The sequence below is a fragment of the Hemiscyllium ocellatum genome, chromosome 23 (assembly GCF_020745735.1).
Source record: "Hemiscyllium ocellatum isolate sHemOce1 chromosome 23, sHemOce1.pat.X.cur, whole genome shotgun sequence".
Lineage (NCBI taxonomy): Eukaryota > Metazoa > Chordata > Chondrichthyes > Orectolobiformes > Hemiscylliidae > Hemiscyllium > Hemiscyllium ocellatum.
In genome coordinates, this window is record NC_083423.1 from 49,393,568 (window position 1) to 49,406,104 (window position 12,537).

At 37.8% G+C, this 12,537-nt stretch overlaps 1 protein-coding gene across 4 annotated transcripts in view; it reads left to right on the forward strand.

The window, feature by feature from the left end:
• The window catches only part of plekha5 (pleckstrin homology domain containing, family A member 5), a 341,912-nt gene that overhangs the window by 289,915 nt on the left and 39,460 nt on the right, over nt 1–12,537 (forward strand). For 3 of the 4 annotated variants that reach the window (XM_060842969.1, XM_060842970.1, XM_060842971.1), the window contains 6 exons: nt 2,812–2,892; nt 2,995–3,144; nt 3,972–4,073; nt 4,385–4,499; nt 9,160–9,212; nt 12,077–12,197. In XM_060842969.1, the coding sequence (XP_060698952.1) occupies nt 2,812–2,892; nt 2,995–3,144; nt 3,972–4,073; nt 4,385–4,499; nt 9,160–9,212; nt 12,077–12,197 (622 nt within the window). Of the gene's footprint in view, nt 1–2,811; nt 2,893–2,994; nt 3,145–3,971; nt 4,074–4,384; nt 4,500–9,159; nt 9,213–10,332; nt 10,522–12,076; nt 12,198–12,537 lie in introns of all 4 variants that reach the window. The other variant, XM_060842972.1, reaches the window with a different exon arrangement.

The window sequence follows — 12,537 nt, forward strand, 5'->3', positions numbered from 1 at the left end:
AACTTGACACCTTTAGTACATAGTCTGAGCTGAGATGACACCTTTTGTTTTAATAAAATCTGAAGTTATGTTGAGAATGTGACTTAAAGAAGTTCTGGCAATTACATATTAATGGCCAAAAGCTGCAACCCTCTCTAAAGATGAAAGACTTAACAGCAATCTAGGTTTGTCCAATATGTTGTTTCAATTGCATGACACTGTGGCCACTTGGTGCCGTATGAACCTGCTCCACAACTACCTGAGGAAGGAGTGGTGCTCTGAAAACTAATACTTCCAAATAAACCCGTTGGACTATAGCCTGGTATTGAGTGATATATGTTAAACATACATTTGCCTCCTTAATAAAAATCATGCAGTACCAAAATTGCTTTTTGTTACCAAGAATGCTTTATTTCTGTCTTATGTTTAATTAATATTCTTGGTCAATTGATTACTCAATTATGAATCTTAGATTGCCAAGGAAATGATCATTCACTAATTCGATCCACTATTTTCTTTTTATTTCCCTTTCTCACCTAGAAAACTAAAAAAGCTTGACTGAGAATGTTTTCTTTAGGTTTAGAACTGTTTCATTTGAAATCAGAATCTAAAATAACTGGATTACCTAAACCTTAAAAATTTTCACAAGCAAAAACAGAAGTTGTCAGAAAAGCTCAGCAGCTCATGCAACTTCACTTTTTGCTTCTGATTCACAGCATCCGCAGTTCTTTCAGTTCTTAAAAAATTTCACCTGATCAAAGGGCTAATGTGGATTTATAAAGAGTAGATGTGCCTAATAAATATAGTTGAGTTTTTTAAAATTTGATTGATATGGTGTGCCAGGGAACATCTATCCATGTTATATCTTGGGAAATAAAATACAAAAGGTCAGAAATCTGCTTCAGTCGTAGGTTACGCTGCACCTGGGGTACTGTGAGCACCACACATTAGGGAGTGAAGTGTGGATTTTCTGGAATGATAATTTATTCCCAAGGGTTAAATGATAGGAAGGGGTTTAATAAATAAGGTTGTACTTCCTGAAATTTAAGAAGCGAAGTTGGGATTTGAGTTTGATTTATTGTCACATTTACCAAGATACAGAATAAAGTATTGTTTTGTGTGCTGTACTGGCAAATCATACAGAGGGCAGAATACAGTAAAAACCAAAAGAACAGTGGATGGTGGAAATCGGAAACAAAAACAGAAATTGCTGGAAAAGCTCAGCAAGTGTAGCAGCTTCTATGCAGAGAAATCAGAGTTAATATTTCTGGTCCAATTCGTTGAAGAGTGAAAAATGACTTGATTAAATTGTGCAAATAGGCCCTTCAGCCCAACAAGTCCACACTGCCCCTCCAAAGAGTAACCCACCCAGACCCATTCCCCTGCCCTATATATACCCCTGACTAATGCACCAAACACTATGGGCAATTTAGCAAGGCCAATTCACCTGATCTGCACATCTTTGGACTGGGAGAAAACTGGAGCACCTGGAGGAAACCCACACAAACACGGGGAGAATGTGCAAACTCCAAATAGATAGTTGCTTGAGGTGAGAATCGAACCCAGACCCTGGCACTGAGAGGCAGCAATGCTAACCACTGAGCCACCGTGCCACCCACTTGATTGAAGTACAACAGATATAACAACAATGTATGGTAATAAAAACAGAGTAGATCCTGAAATGGTCTTGACAGTGTGGATGTAGAAAGCCTATTTCCTCTTGTGGATGGGTCCATTAATAGGGACACTGTTCAAAACTTTTTGTTCACCCTTTCAGGACAGAGATTCAGAGAGCTTATTTTTGAAGGATTATGCAACTTTGAAACTCTACCTTCAAGATTGAATCAGAGAGCCTTATGTTTTTAAGGGCAAAGTCAATAGATTCTTAAACAAAAACAGAAATTGCTGATGAAACTGGTCTGGCAGCATGTAGGAAGAAAGTAGAGTTAACATTTCAAGTCTGGTGATTCTTCATCAGAATTTCTTCATATTTCTACTCTTCAATCATACATTCAAATGTCCAGATCAAGGGGCTGGACTTCTTTAGGCTGGGAAGCCTGATGCTAGACAGCTGCAGCATGACTACAAAAAAGGAAGGACTTTGAAGCTGGAAAGAAGAAATTGATTGACCACTGAAGGGAAGATTGTGGTAGGTTTCTTGGGGGTGTTGGTGGAAAAGATTACACTTCCTCCTCTTCCACAAGCTGTGTTGGGAAAATAAACTTCATTACTGAATCTGATAGTTCTGACACTTGTCTTGACCACTCTTTTCTGACCCAGGGCAAACCCAAAGCAGTGATTACATTGAAATAGATGGTAAAATCAGTAGTATGCAGTTTGCTAACTGTACTCACATTTCTGACCCATCTCTTGATGAGAGGTTATTCGCCCCACCCATTTTCAACCAGAAGTAAGTCCATTTATCATTTTAGAATTCCACATTGTTTAAGAATTTAAATCTGTTTCGGGAGATTTTAATCTTCCAAAATATTTATCAGCTACAACATAAAAACAATATTTTGATATTCCATTAGTTTGCAAATGCAGGTTATTTTTCAAATTATATTGTTCAATAAACCAGAAGAGATTATGAACCTGGTTACTGATTTACCTTTATTCAAAATGTGAGATTAGTGTTCTCAAGCAGGGAATGCTGGTTTGCTTTGACTGGAAGAGTTGTTCTAGAAATTTGTTAGAAAGAAACACTTAGGTTCACATTTTTCTTGATGTACGCTTTCAGCAATTGCTGAACTTGAAGGAATGTTAAAAGCCATGTGCTACTCTGGTGGAGAGTTATTGTTATTTTGTCAATCTTTGTGCTTTCTGTTGTAGGGTAAACTGAGCCAATTATGTGAGCAGGATAAGGTTGTTTGTGAGCAAGAAGAGAAGTTGCAGCAGCTGCATAAGGAAAAAGTAAGAAATTATGATCAAATTACTTCATTTCAACATAATGCATATCTCTAGTAAATATATTAAATTCAGACTAAATTATACATACTGCTTTGACTCTTGTAGCATACGCTTGAACAAGCTTTACTGGCTGCAAGTCAGGAGATTGAAATGAATGCAGAAAATCCTACTGTAGTGCAAAGTGTGGCCTTACAAAGAGACGTTTTACAAAATGGATTGCTCAGCACTTGTCGGGAGATATCAAGAACCACCACAGTGAGTTGTAGTCACTATGCCATTTGTTATTTGTAGTAAAGTCTGAAGGCCAGGTCTGCTTTAGCTTGTAGTTCTTTTTTAAATGTTCTGTTCGCATGTTATACTCCCACATAAACTGTTGGTGAGTTTTTACTTTGCATAGGATATATATTCAAAACACTTCAGGACTTTTCTGATTATATGTATCCTTTTGAGTATCACTTTAGCACACCATATTCTGCAGAGCTGATTAATGCAAGATTATACCAATAATCTTTTGCTGTATCATTAACAGGGAGTCAATGAGCATTTCACTCGATTCCCAAAATTGTGGAGGGAAGCTGGTCAGCACATAAACTGAAGAAGTTGCTATAGTCAGCCCTTACACCCCACCTGGTGGCTAATCTGAGTGCCAGAAATCGGAAGCCTTTTCCCAGATTCACATTTATGACCCATCTGTTAAGGAGAAATTATTCACCCACCCATTTTAAACCAGAAATATGTCCATTTGTTCCTTTAGAATTTCACGTTTTTAGGAATTTAATCTTTGAAAGATTAAAATCTCCTGCCAAAGTTTTTATCAGCTAAAACATATGTACAATTTTTTGATTTTCCATTTCTTTGTAAGTGCAGATTAGTTTTCAAATTGTTTTGTTCAGTAAATTTAAAGAAAGAGATTGTGAATTTGATTTTGATTTGCCTCCTCTTCGTTCAAAATGTAAGATTACAACTTTCCCAATTAAGTTAATCCTGGTGTATAGCATGTAGGATTGTTTTGAAGAATGGAACCGATTGTACATTTAAAATGAAATAATTCTACTGTTTAAACTATGTACTTTGTGATTTAGGAACTGGAAAGAACATGGAAAGAGTATGAAAAGTTAGAGTATGACGTAACTCTAGCAAGAACCCACTTACAACAACAACTAGACAAATGTGATGAAGTTCAGGTACTGGCTGTATTTGGACAGATGGATCTGATGTCTGAGCATGTTTATACTAACAATAACATAATCTCTTTTTCCAGCAAATACGTCTCCAGCAGAGCACAACTGTCAGCACGTTGTTCACTAGTTTCCTTATACTTAATCCAATTTATAACAACTGTATTGCATTTCTTCCTTGCATACAGCACGCCTAACCAAACACTGTTGTCAGAAACACTTTTGTTACCTCTTTAATGCATTTCATGCATGATAAAACATCTGTGTTCATGACTGCTGTATTTGTTGTCAAAAGGATCTTTACTTTTTTTCCCAAGGTGGAGTTAACTGCTCAGCAACGCCCTCAGATTCAAAAGGAGCTCTGGAGAATTGATGATGTTATGGAAGGACTCACCAAAAGTAAACAGCAAAGAAGGAACTCTAGCAACACTGGTAAGAAAAGCCAATCCTGTTTTAGGTCAGAATTTCAAGTAATTAAGTAGTTGCTGTTGTGGATTCCAGTAGAGGTAACCAATTGAAGTGTTGTTTTATTTTCCTTTTTGTTATTTCCCACCCTCCACTGTGAATATGTTTAAGTTTCAGTTTATCTACAAAGACTGAAATCAGCTTGTTAGTTACGCTATGAACTCTTGAACTGCTTTTTTGTTTGCTTTGGACTGATGAACCAAAATTGTAGTTTTCTCACTTAAGAGGGCCTTTCTAGTTCTGTTGATGTCATGGGTTACGGTAATTAGCACAACTATCAATCTGTCCTTGTGTTAGATAGGATACGTGCAATGAGATGATCTCCTGCCTCCCATTCTAAAGTTTAAAAAAAAGGGTCAATATTTAAGTATTTCAGCATAGAAACAGGTAATTCAATCCAACAGATCCTCCGCAATATTTACGCTCAAGACCCTCCTCCCACTCATCTTCATCTACCATTATATTCCTTTCTGCCTTGTGGTTATGTAGCTTCCCCTTAAATGCATCTTTGTAACTTGACTAATCTATTCTGGGTGGGAGCAAGTTTCACTTTCCAATTGTACAGGTATAGAAGTTACTTTTCCACCACCTGTTAGATTTATTAGTGACTCTCTTGTATTTTTGGGCTGTAATCCTGGACTTTTCTCCTTCGCACACAAGCAGGAGCCTTTTCACTGTCTCTACCCTATAAAGGAAGACAGTAAAGTAGTGTGAATGTCATTGTACTAGTAATCCCGAGACCTCAGCTAACGTTCTGGGGATTGGAGTTCAAAACCCAGCACTGCAACAGATAGAAATTAAAATTCATTACTTAAAAACAATAGAAGCAAAACCTAATTTCTTTAATGATGTCAATGAAGCTCTCGTGATTGTTATCTTCAGGGATACAAGTCTGCCACCCTTATCCTGTCTGTCTATATGTGACTCCAGGTCTGCAGCATTGATTCTTAACTGCCCTCCGTGCAATCCTAAACAACCCACTCAGTTCAAGAAATTTAGGTATGGACAACAAATGCTGGCTTGTCATCATTCCCAAAACTCATGAAAAGTTGAAGAGAAAGAAAAACTTTCAAGAACTTGAAGACTGGTAGGCTGTTGGAGAAAATGTGGAGGCATAGTATTGAGGGTGAATTAGCAATTTGGATAAGAAACTGGCTTTCTGTAAGAAAGCGGTGGTTGATGGAAAATATTCAGCCTGGAGTCCAGTTACTAGTGGTGTGCCACAAGAATCTCTTTTGGGACTACTGCTGTTTGTCATTTTTGTAAATGACTTGGACGCACGCATAGGTAGATAGGCTAGTATGTTTGCAGATGACAGTAAAGTTGGTGGAGTGGTGGACTGTGTGGAAGAATGTTGCAGGTTGCAAGGAGACTTTGATAAACTGCAGAATTGGGCTGAGAGGTGGCAAATGGAGTTTAATGCAGATAAATGTGAAGTGATTCACTTTGGGAAGAATAACAGGATGGCAGAATACTGGGTCAATGGAAAGATTCTTGGTAGTGTGGATGTGCAGAGGGATCTTCGTGTCCATGTACATAGATCCTTGAAAGTTGCCATCCAGGTTGATTGTGCTGTTAAGAAGGCATTTGGTGTGTTGGGTTTTATTGGTAGAGGGTTTGAGTTCTGGAACTGTGATGTCATGCTGCAACTGTACAAAATGCTAGTGCAGCTGCACTTGGACTATTGTATGCAGTCCTGGTCGCCCCATAACAGGAAGGATGTGGAAGCATTGGAAAAGGTGCAGAGGAGATTTACTAGGATGTTGCCTGGTCTGGTGGACAGGTCTTATGAGGAAAGGCTGAAGGATTTGGGTCTGTTCTCATTGGAGAGAAGAAGGCTAAGAGGGGATTTGATAGAGCCATACAAGATGATTAGATAGGGTGGACAGTGAGAGTCTTTTTCCAAGGATGATGACATCAGCTTGTATGAGGGAGCATAGCTGCAAGTTAGGAGTAATAGATTTAAGATAGATGTCAGAGGCATGTTCCTTATTCAGGGAGTGGTAAGGGTGTGGAATGCCCTGCCTGCCAATGTAGTTAACTTAGCCACATTAGGGGCATTTAAACAGTCCTTGGATGATGATGGGATAGTTTAGGGGGATGTGCTTAGACTTGTTCACAGGTTGGCGCAACATTGAGGGCCAAAGGGCCTGTTCTGCGCTGTGTTGTTCTATGTTCTATGTACCTTGATATCATTATCTCCAGTCATTTCTTCTCGATCCCGAAAGTCAATTCTGATATTCTAGTATATTTTCTTTGTAGCTCCCGCAGTGATACTGTTCATTTTTAAACACACAATATAGCCTCTGTATAAATGTTTTCTTTTTCCGTTTTTATTCTGTGGATGTCAGAAACAACAATTCAAGCTCTTCAAATTATGTAAGTTTGACATAACCTCCCTGATTTTCAAATTTAACCCTTCAGAAGGAAATAAATATACTTCATTTGCTTTGGTTTTATGTTGCCCTGTAATGTGTGTCATTATTTTCAGTGATTTGTGTCTATCAGGTTCTTGTGTTCCTCTGACCATTTAAACACTGACTTGCCAAGCTGTATATATAGTGCAGTTCATATGCTAATTTCACACCTATTCTTCAAGTTTATGAGACACTTAACGTAGCCCTTCTCTGTATTACTTACATCCCAAAATTAATGGTCATCCACAAACTTGAAAATTTTCTCAATAATTGCCAGGTCCAAATTGTGCATGTACACAACATTGGCACCACTTCCCATCTTTGTCAATCCAAGTAACTATCTTTACCTGTTTACATACAACTTTGTAGCCAACTTAATTTCCATTCTGCTACTTGTTCACTTACTCCACTTGTTTAAAATCTGCTATGCAGTACCATGATGTAGACTTTGTGGAAGTGTGCCCATCCAATATTTTGGGCAAGAATCCATGAGTATGTATTTTTTCCTCAAGTTCGACCAGTACCTCCCAATCAGTTATTTCTTTGCTGTGCCAAAGTTGCAATATTTAAATTGCAGCTCTCCTGTAGATTTTCTAACTTTAGTCATGGCTGATTTGAGATTTTTTTTTCTGTAACTCTCCTGCTGAGCATTGCTTGTGAATTTATATCAGTTGCTGGAAGCCAAAGTCAATAGATGTGAAGCTGGAAAAGCACAGCAGGTTAGACAGCATCCAAGGAGCAGGAAAGTCAGCACTTCAGGCCAAAACGCTTTGTTAGCACTGGGGAGGGGGAAGTATGTAGAGGGAGGGAGGTGGGGCTCAGGAAAGAATAGGTGGGATGGTGATAGGTAGAAGCAAGTGGGGGTTGTTGTGATTGGTTAATGGAAAAGGTGGACTGGATAAATGAGCAGGTTAGGACTGGTCAGACAGGTGAGGAGGAGGGGTGGGGCTAGACATGTGATAAGGCTGAGGGAGGAGGGATTTGAAGCTGGTGAAGTCAATGTTGAAGCCATTGGGCTGTGAGCTTCCCGGATGAAATATAATGTGTTGTTCCTCAGTTTCCATTTGGTCTCACATTGACAGTGGAAGACGTCAAGGATGAACTTGTTATTAGGGGAGTGGAAAGGGGAATTAAAATGGATAGCAACTGAAAGGTTGATTTGGTTGGTGCACAGATGCTCTATGAACTGGTCCCCAAGTCTGTGTTTGGTCTCCCCAGTATATAGGAGACCACATCGCGAGCAATGGATATAATTGATGTGGTTGGATAATGTGCAAGTGGAGCATAAGTCTTCAGTTCACTTGCTAGAATGTTGTCTGGACCCAGTCTTTGCAGTATCCAGTGCCTCCAACTTTCTTGATGTCACATAGAGTGAATGGACTTGGCAAAAGACTCATGTCTGTGATGCCAGGGACCTCTGGAGATGGCGAAGAAGGATCATTCACTTGGCACTCCTGGCTGAAGATTGTTGTGAATGCTTCAGTCTTATCTTTTGCACTGATGTGCTGAGCTCTCCAATCATTGAGGGTATGGATATTTATGGACACCCTTCTCTAATGATTTGTTTAATTGTCCACCACTATTCACAACTGTATGTGACAGGACTGCAGAGTTTAGATCTGATCTGTTGATTGTGGGTTCATTTAGCTCTGTCAGTGTCTTGCTGCTTATGCTGTTTGGTATGCGAGTAGTGCAGTTTCGTAGCATCATCAAGTTGAAAATTCATCTTTCGGAATGCTGGTGCTGCTCCGGGCAGGCCCTCCTGCACTTCTCATTTGTCCGTATGTTATGTAATTACATTCACTCTTGTTGAATTGTGCTCACCCTACTGAATTTTGTATAAGCAGTTTTCCAGGCTTACTTTAATCTGTTGTTTAATACTTGTTATACTTACTTAAATCCAGTGTTTATGCTCACAAAGCTTAAGTTTCTCTAAACCTTTTGGATGGATCAAATCAGGAATCATTCTTCCTATTATTCTGGATGGAAAATTAAGAGGAAAATTGCTTGCTTATCTCTGTCCTCTACTTAAACAGAAGGCAGGGCACTCTTTGGACAAGATCATTTAAGTTTGTTTGAAAACATTTTCCAGGATAGTAGTACATCACATGGAATTCAAAAATAAGATGAGTTTCCACAAGTAAATATTGCAAGAATTTTATTTGAAATTCTGTGGCTTCAAAACATCTAATTTCTTTTTTCCCTTTTAGGTACTGCTGGCTCACAACCTGGATCTGCTTCTACTTTAAGGTGTAGGCAGGAGGTGAGCAATTTATTCTTAGTCACTGGTTGTTGTGGGAAGAAACATCTTTGGTTAACTTTTAGTTATAATCTGTAGATGAAGTTTAGACAGCCTTGAATTAATACCTGATATTTTAACACAAAGATAGAACTTTCATTTGGTAACAGTTCTAGTTGATGGAGAACATTTATTTTTCAAAAGTTAAAAGATGGAGGAGTGTAAATAGAAAAATGTACTCCTCATCCATTCTTATTTGTAATGGACACCCTACTCTGGTTATTCAAAGTTACTTTGACACAATATTGAAATTTCAGCAGTTCAAATTAGCCAACATAATTAAAATGTCAGTGCCAAAAAAGTCTCGTAATTGCCTAATCATTTGAAAGGGATGACTTTGAATTGAAGAATAGATTATAAAATATTGCAGTAAAAGTTTGTACTATCCAGAATGCAGCTGGACTGTGTTGTGCTGGCAAACTAGAAAGGATCACAAAAAGCACAATACGTTATGCTTTCTTATGTTCACAAGTGACCATCACTCCCAAATAATAATAAAAACATCTCTTCATGATGGGTTTTGAATATGACAGTCAGACATCAATGACACAGGCCCCCATCCATTGTTGTGCTGTGTGCTGCATATCCGTGATTTCTGCTTGCTATCTTCAGTTTCTCTGATGGCATGTTGAAATAAATCATTTAAGCCTCTTATTCCACGATAAAGTGCGATACAAAACCAGAGAAAGGTATTCACCTGTTAAGTAAAGGAAAATGCCTCAAACAGCCCATCAAGCATTAAAACAGTCCAGCTTTCGTGTCACAAGGTTACTCAACAGCAGCTGACTTCTTTCTTGCAACAGAACTTCTTCACAATGTTGTCCACCAATGGTCCATTGTCATTTCGCATCAGAAAATCTTTACTAAAGCATTTGTTCGTTATCAGGGTGGGATCAGAGAAATCAATTGGTGGAGCTTTCTGGTTTGTGAAATGCCAGACCATATGAATTTTATTGTATTTGCTTTCTCATTTATTAGAACTTAAATGATGGAACATGGTCATGTTGATTTGCATACATCTTAAATTGAAGGAATATCTGGTATATCTCAAACTGTTAGTGCATTTATTATATGGACTCTTTAGGAAGATGAAACAGCCCCTCCTCGCCCTCCTCTTCCCCAGTTATATGACTTGACAGAGAGGGCTCCCACAGTTCCCCCTCATCCCAGTGAGAGCATCATTTGGCCCTGTTCTGCCAGAAACCTGGTACATCAACCAGATGAAATGAAGATCCACCATGAACCAGAAGATCCAAAGCATGGAGCAGATTCTGTAAGTGGCTGATTATTGCCACTGTTTGCCTGTTAAACCTGCTCCTCCCACGTTTCCCTTCTCATTGTTTTATGTCATGTGATTATTTTGTTGCTTCATTTTTTAGTTGGTCACTTTGTCATTGCTTCCTTTATTGGATTATCATTCCTGAATGATGTAGTTACAAATGAACTGTCCTGCGTAATTGTAGCCCAATAACCCAAGTTTTAAAATAAAATCTTAAGTGGAATTGTATCTGCAAAATTTGTTCATAATATTTGCATTTTCAGGGCATCTTCAGTTAACTGTTTGGGATTCATTCCCTTTCAGTAATCTGTCCCAAAATCAGCAATTGTTAAGAGATGTTTTACTAAATTTATTTTCATATTTGCAATACATGACTGAAGAATTAAAGTTTTGTTAGAGATTTCTGTATTGGTGCTAAATTAAATGGAATTAAATATTTTTAGGTTTTTAAGTAAAGTAAAAAATGTGTGGTGGATTTTTGCCTTTACCTAATTTCTATGCTTGATGGCTATCAATTGTTTTGTAGCAGGACAGTTCATTTAGTGAATCTAACCTTAATATGTAACTTTAAAAATGAAATCCATCAGTGGATGGGTATAAAGGCTGCTGTTATACTGCAGTTATTAATGTCAAATTGTGTCTGGATTACCATGAGTTCTGACATTTTCTGCAATTGCTAGACCCAATTTAAACTATAGATTATGCATCTTCTTTAAATCAGTAACAAATAAGTTACGTCAATGCCTCGTTAACTGTACAAACACAGCTTCCCTACTAATGATCTGTGTTATTGGAGGGAGCAGCTTGCTACATGTGAAAATATAGATCTCGGGATTTCAGCAGGCCATTTATTGGAAACATGGCTTTGAATCCGTTTGAATGGCAGAGCCTAGTTTGTGATGCCATTAAAGGAGGGGTTCATGTATCTCTTGGCTTTAGTGCTCTTGAAAGTCAGTATAAACTCATTCCAAGCAGTTGTAACACTCAATCGGTTAGACGCAATTTGGTGTTCATTAACACAAGAAACTGATTTGCAGTCACACCAAAACGGTAATATAATGGCAGCCCAACCATTTATGCTAACACTTTAAGCAACTTGACTAGCTTTTGAACTCACTTTATTGTTGCTATAAGATTCTTACTATCTTCCAAATGTCCTTTCTTAATACCAAAATCTAAAATGGATATCTTTTATCAGTATTCGCAACCAAATAAGTTTTTTGCAGTAGGACTAAATTTTGAATAAGTAGTTGCATAATTTTCAAACTTCACAAAATAACTCTTTGGAAAAAAAATGATAGTCTTGATTATACATATATCTATTTCTTAGTTTCTTGGAATGTGCCAAAGGTAATTTTGATGTTATAATATTCTTGTATATTAAACATTGCTCTCTAAACAAAATGTATGCAGTTTTTCTTGTCCATTAGTGGGCAATGATTCAAGTATTCTTTTCTAAAAATTGATCCTGATTAGAATTTAACTGAGTCTTGAGGACTTAATTGCTCAGCAAATTATCCACTTAATAGAAATCACTTTCCAACTACAGGGTCCTGATTATCGACTGTACAAGAGTGAACCAGAACTGACAACTGTGACTGAGGTTGATGAATCAAATGTGGATGAGAAGTCAGAAGTGGTACCTGACAAAGAAAGTGTCACATCTAAAGGTAGCAGTAGTAGTATACAGAAGATAAGATTTGTATATCTGGATTGCACTTCACCTGATTGTCCTCCTGTTCATACTTTAAATGGTTTTAGGTCAGATTCAAATGGAGTGCAACCACTCCATGGCTACGATTCTGAAGATGTTTGTTACAAACTGATCTTAAACTGGTTCAAGTCTGAGTTAATATTGTTAGGATTGATATCAAATGTAATTTTGTTTCTGGACAGCTGTTTAATTCAGTTCCACTGTAATCTTGTTCTATTATTGCTTCCAAACAGATGTCAAGAGCACAGGAACAAGGATAAATCATTTAGCTCTTCAAACCACTCAGCCTGCAGTTT